The 6482-nt window shown below is 30.4% G+C and overlaps 1 protein-coding gene across 1 annotated transcript; it reads left to right on the top strand.

Annotated features, from left to right (window-relative positions):
• The first annotated feature begins 352 nt into the window (after positions 1 to 352).
• Positions 353 to 2029, top strand: LOC134272466 (uncharacterized). Its single transcript, XM_062754693.1, has 3 exons — positions 353 to 434; positions 558 to 968; positions 1869 to 2029. Exons 2-3 carry the CDS (start codon positions 625 to 627, stop codon positions 1894 to 1896), a joined length of 372 nt encoding a protein of 123 aa, XP_062610677.1. The 5' UTR covers positions 353 to 434; positions 558 to 624; the 3' UTR covers positions 1897 to 2029.
• Positions 2030 to 6482: the final 4453 nt, after the last annotated feature.

Below are 6482 nucleotides of genomic sequence, written 5' to 3'. Positions count from 1 at the left end.
TGGGTTTCCAAATGATACTGGTAATGCCCATGTATGTTTGAGTTTATTTTTTCTATACTTTCATTATTTGTTAACGATCATACTATTGCGAACAGTGCTAATGTTACAGGGTTTTTTTGTATGACTACATACTAAAGCATACTTTGAACACGAAGCAAAAAAGTTTTAAGACTCCAAAAATGAATTAATGTATATTTTATTGTAGGGATGACTGACACGGAATTCAGATGTTTAAGAATTCTCCTCAAATATCCAGTAAAATTGAGCAAAAAGAATATTTTCGAACACACTTTTGTCCTAGGAATAACTAGCCTCCGGCAAAATCTTCTGAACAAAACGAGCACTAATAGTAATCAACACATTCTCACGATTGGCGTGAATGGTGTTTTTCAACTTTTCATCGCTGGGGCAGATTTAGTAGATGAACAGCCTGGGTATTTAAATATAAATTTAATTCATTCTTTTAATAGAAGCATTTTGGAAATGATAAAGATATTCCTTTTCAATATTACCTTAATATTATACTATAAGTTTATAGAAAAAATCTTTCGTTTTAGATCATCTACCTTGAAATGTCTTCGTTACCTTGCATTTTATGGATTATTTGAATCAATAAAATTTTTAATGCGCTCTGGTTGGAAAGTAGATACAGATAAGAAATGGATAAAGGATTTAGGAAACGAAGAACATTTTAACTGTGGTTTTATGGTCGATGAAACGTGGTATATACCTCAAATTACAGCTGAAAACCGAAAAGCTCTTTTGGCCGCATTAAACGAAATTGAGAAAGAACCAACAAATTTACAAAACTCCTGTAGAAATGAAATTCGAAGACTGCTCTCTTCTCGTGGTCATAGTATTTTGCCCCTTATTGAAGATTTACCAATTCCAACAAAACTTAAATATTTCATAAAATTTGAAGATTGTGAAATTCCAAAGGAAGAAGAAGTGGTTGTGAATGTTAGAAGGTAATTTGTTTATTTATGTGGTTTGCCATGCATAATCTGCAGTGTTTAAAGATAATTCTAATTACAGTGATTTCATTTAACCCATTTTGAATTGCACTATATTTTGCATCACATAAAAAGTTTCCGTAAATATATTATTTGTATGTGCAATATGCTTAGAATAGGAATAATTGTATTCTTGGTAGTTAAATGATTTTGTTTTGTTAAAGGTGCTTGCATTTGTTGTTATTCAAAAGCACTTAAAACACCTTAGAGCTATGTTAATTTTGTAGGCTTAGAGCTTTCTCCATTTACTTAGTTTGGGTTTGTGGCAGGGCAAGTCTTCCAGAAATTCGTTAATGTTTATGTTCACTAATAGTCAGTTTATACAAAGATACTACTACAACTAGTCTTTGTTACAAATTTATGCTCGACAGAGTCATTCTAAATATCTGGATGTGTATAAACATCACATACAAATAAACTAAGCAAAATCCTAATCATTTGACAAGTAGGAAAGTGAGTGAGAGATAATAAATTTTATCAAATAAATTCTTTAAGAAATATTTAGGTTTAAACACTTCATTCTTGCTGCATGTATAATCAAAACAATATGTCTCTTAATCCTTTATTGGGACTTGACATGTCATGATATTTGAAATGAATAAAACTAAAGAGAAGAGCCTAATGAATGTGCTACATATTATTCACAAAATCTAAATGTTTTAAAGAAGACAATTTTAAACTAAATCACTGTTTGTTATTTTCAGCTAAGCGTGTTCAGGACATTTTCATTGGTTTTAAAACTGCAGAGCAATTCAATAAAAAACACTTTGGATTTGTCTAATAAAAACAATTATGAAAATCAGTATATGAAAATAAATGCTATAATCATGACACTTATTTTCTTTCTCTTTTCAGCCCTGAGGACCTTTTTGGCGATTATTGAATACTCTAAAAAGTATACCTGTCCGAATCCAGCATTGTGTGTACGTAGCATTTTGTCATATTGTTTGAACAAAATGCTGCATAATTCATTGGATTTGCTAGGTTGTAACATACTGCTTAAGTCTTCACTCTGCACCTTTCACAAGACGAAAGACCACCTTTAAGCAATCGCTTAATGGTAGCTTAATGGTGACTTAATGGTGGCTTAAAGAAGTTAATTCCTTTAAGCCACCATTAAGCCACCATTAAGCTGCAACTTACAGGTGCTTAATGTCCAAACTTCATTAAGCTACCATTAAGCCATCATTAAGCTGAGCTTAATGGTGACTTAATGGTCAACCCTCATTAAACTTTTACGCATCTTATATAGAATCTTTGAACTAACTTTTAGTTATTTTAATATCATTTACGCAAAATGTATTCCAAATCAGAATTCTGTCTCGATCATAATTTCTACGAGTTTTTGTCAACATGCATAAACTTGATCAGTGGGAACAAAGTTAGCTAATAGCCACAGGGGGTTGCTCGAGGTGTCTAATTTTTTCCTAAAATCATTTACAGTGATAATAAAACAAGACATCCTGTATCAGAACCGTATATTATTTTTTTTAAATAAATCATTATTACATGCGTTGTTTTTATTATTAGTGTATATGATTTTTAAAAATAAATAATTATTACACACCGTGAGCAAGTCCTTGTGAAATATCTTAAATTTATAATACCAAAAATCAATTTGTTCTTAAAATTATCTATATTCATGAACACAAAATATATATTACTTTTTAAAAACAAAATGGTATTTTTAATTCTTGTGTTAAAAGAAACATTCCCCTACAGAATTCACAGGAAGATATAATCTCATGAAAAAAATCTCTGTCCTTTTTTTTTTTTGGGGGGGGGGGGCTACTGGTATACAAATGTTTAGTTTTCAAAGATTGAATTTTACCATGAAAAAACTTTTGAATGGCTTTTACATCATGAATAATTCTAATTAATTCGTTATTTTTTTTAATAATGCAGCGGTAAGTATCTGTCAAAATCTAGTCGGTCTTCAATGATTGTTATTTCAAAATCGATTTTCAGAGGAACGGCCGATCAGAATAAACATGACAGATGTATACACATTGAGAAACGGAGTAAGATTAACAGATGATCAGTGTACAGTAAACCGACTGATCAGACAATAGACCTTAATTAGGTGTCCACCGTCCTCGGTCAACTAACGGGAAACTATACATACACAACGTACACTGACAAATTTTAATGATCAATTATTTTTAAAAAAAATTAAATTTAACGCAAGCATATAACAAATTAAAAATTATGATTCATCGTAAAAAGTCAATTATTTTGATACCCATTATGATACAAAAAGAATTGAAACTGAATATGATATTCTAAAAAAAGTTTTTGTAAACGTAATTAACCAGGTAACTCTTCCGCGAGGATTGTCACTAAATTGTTGACACAGAAACCGTTAATATCCGCAGTATATTAAAAATAATAGTAGAATCTGTTTTTCCTCTTTCTTTTTCGATGATAGAATTTTGTGTTTTATCTATAATTAATTTATTTTCAATCATGATTTAATGCTTACATTTCGAAAATTTTCGAGTAACAGAGCGAAGAACTCAATCATATTACATCAATCTAAAAGCCGAACTCTGTGTAGAAATATATATTAATGTGTTAAGATCCACAAATAAAATTGTTTATATTTTTTGATTAATAAATCAATTCAAGACTTTTGGAGATGTTCAACAAAATACTAGTAAATACCTTTACAAGTCCAAACAAATTTTGAGAAAAATAAAGGTTAAATATTTAATATTTTCCTGACATTTTCAAGAGCGGCGATAGCCAAATGGATAAGGCGTTTGCCTTGCAACCCTAAGGCCATGGGATCGCGCCCCGACTGTGGTGTTTTTTTTTCTTTTTTTTTTTTTGATTTTGAATTTCGTTCTTTTTCATTATTTTTTTACCAAATCAAGATATAGGCGAACTCTACATTTATAATATTGATAACAAATCACTATAAAAATAATTTTTCACCCATATAAACAATATTATGGACTGCGTAATGTGACTTAATGGTGGCTTTATGGTGGCTTAATGGTAGCTTAATGGTAGCTTAATGGAGTTTGGACATTAAGCACCTGTAAGTCTAGCTTAATGGTAGCTTAATGGTGACTTAATGGTGGTCTAAAAGTTACCATTAAGGACCTGTAAGCCACCATTAAGCTACCATTAAGCTACATTTAAGCACCCATTAAGGACTTTGAGTTGGCTTAATGGTAACTTAATGGTGGTGTAAATGTTACTTAAAGGTGCTTAATGGTGACTTAATGGTGACTTAAAGACAACCATTAAACCACCATTAAGGACCTATAAGCCACCATTAAGCCGGACTTAAAGGGTGTGTTTCATCTTGTGTTTGCGTGAACCACTGCATCGTTTGAATATTGTTTAGATCACGCACTGAAAAAAAGAAAACATTTAAATTCAAAAATTATCTTTAGTATACAAGATATCATGGACCCCTTTCCATTGAAATATCTTAAATTTCATGTAGTATTTTAATTCTTGTAATGCTATCAGAAACCAAATTCCACTGTATTTTGATTTGTAATATTTCACCCATTTTTCTTGACGTTTGGGAAAAAAGCCCGACGCGGAGAATATCTTTTTAAAAAAATCAAATGAAATTTTATCAGTTTTTTTGCCACCTGTTTAAAATGTAATATAACTTAATGTGCATTGATATTCGAGAAAATGTCTTCTGTCCAGGTTCATTCCTGCTATTTGCTGGACATGGATGCTGTATTTGAGAATGTCTTATGTAATCTGTACTGTATACAGATTGTGCATATTCACAAATAAATCTAAGAAATATAATTTCTTTTTATAAATGAGTAAAGAAAAATTCAGATCAAATGTCAAATTTTTAAGGATTGTTGAAATCTATTTTTAATTTGGAAAAAGAAAAATCAATACATATATAATAAGTGCATTCATAAGATAATACAAAGGAGTTTTTAACGTCCACAGGTTACAATACACAAACAATTTGGTGCAAATATTCTTCAAATGTATTTATGAGAAAGATATCAATACTTTTCGAAAGACGTGGTATCAGAGTGTTAAAATAAAACCTTGTCATTTTCGCAAAATCGTCCGTATGGCTTAGAACAAGGATCTAAGTAGAGAAACAAAATGAAGAATCTAGATCTTGATATATGTAATAACATCATTAACTAAAAAGTTTGATAGTTAACTATAGATTATTATTTTTACTATAGTAAATGAAATTATAATTTCGAAAAATTTCAGATAGACATATTTAACTTTATTAAAGTCATACAAGCAGTTTTCTGATATTAAAAGGAATTATTCGTTGTTATTTTCATATTTTTAAAAATAATTACGTCAATGGTATGTAATAACAAAAATATTAAGGCTCGAAATCTTCAAAAAAGTTCTAGAGCAAAGATTCAAGGTAAAATCAAAGAATCATTATACTTACTAGTAACACAGTATCACTTTAATGATATTTGACTCTCAGACTTAACTAAATAAAAAAATACCGGAATTCATTATTGAGAGTTGTACTTGTGTCGAATTCCACCAAAGTTAGTAAACACCTTACAAACCTCCGTCTGTCAAGCTTTGCATGAAACATGGAACATCCCCAACAAAAATGTTCTATATATAATTAACCATGGGAGTGAGGAAAGGTATACTTCGCATTAATAAAGCATCAGCAGAAGGAATATCTCCAGCTATTATTTAAAAATATTTTTTCCGGCTTGAAAATTGTAAATAAATAAACAAATAATAAAAACAAAAAAGGAGATTATCTCATTGAGCAGAGAATGATGGACGTAACATTTGATTGTAAAAGGTACTCGCTTAGGAAATGAAACATATGGAAATAAGGAAGAGTATTCAAGATCAAAAGTCCATTAAATACTACAAAATAGGAGCACCTATAGCAAACACGGACCTCCAAAATATCTGAGGTTGGATAAGAAGCCATGGAGGAGTGAGGAATATCAAACGTATTTCACTCTCAGCTCATAATTAAAATACCATCTCGTCCTCTTGCTTGGCATAAAATAGAAGGAAATGCTACAATTAAATGAAAAAAGAAAAATATGGACAATCAGTTTTGAAGCTGACACTTGAAAAAAAAAAAACAGACTAAGGACAGTTGGACCAGTGAAAATGCAAGCAAATATTTTCTTCCCCTGCATATCTAGTAGACCAAGTTATATAGCTATAATGAGAAAAGGTGTATTCTCCAAAATCTAGAAAGAAATATAGCCCCTGGGTGAGAATTGTGGTTTGGGTGGAGATCTGTTGATAATATAATAGAAAAAATATCTTTGAATACAGCTGCTTATTGGTTATAAGCATATTTTAATAATCAGAGCTCCAGATTAGGTGCGTATTTGCAGAAATACGTATTAAATTTTACAAAATACGCATTGAAATTAAAATAGAGCATACAATTACGCATTGGCAATCATAGATACGCATTACACCACGAAAGTACTGCGTACAATAAGTTGAAGAATACAGGTA

This window comes from Saccostrea cucullata, unplaced genomic scaffold (genome assembly GCF_032062105.1).
Source record: "Saccostrea cucullata isolate Sc308-1 unplaced genomic scaffold, CSIRO_AGI_Scuc_v1 ctg6568, whole genome shotgun sequence".
Classification (NCBI taxonomy): Eukaryota; Metazoa; Mollusca; class Bivalvia; order Ostreida; family Ostreidae; genus Saccostrea; species Saccostrea cuccullata.
Note: the sequence above shows the minus strand (reverse complement) of the source record. Positions and strands in the feature narration are given on the sequence as shown.

Excerpts from the sequence above, each read along its gene's own strand:
- LOC134272466 (XM_062754693.1), top strand. The coding sequence starts at position 625 with ATGCGCTCTGGTTGGAAAGTAGATACAGATAAGAAATGGATAAAGGAT. Across the intron at positions 969-1,868 it reads GTGGTTGTGAATGTTAGAAG|CCCTGAGGACCTTTTTGGCG; the intron begins GTAATTTGTTTA and ends TTCTCTTTTCAG.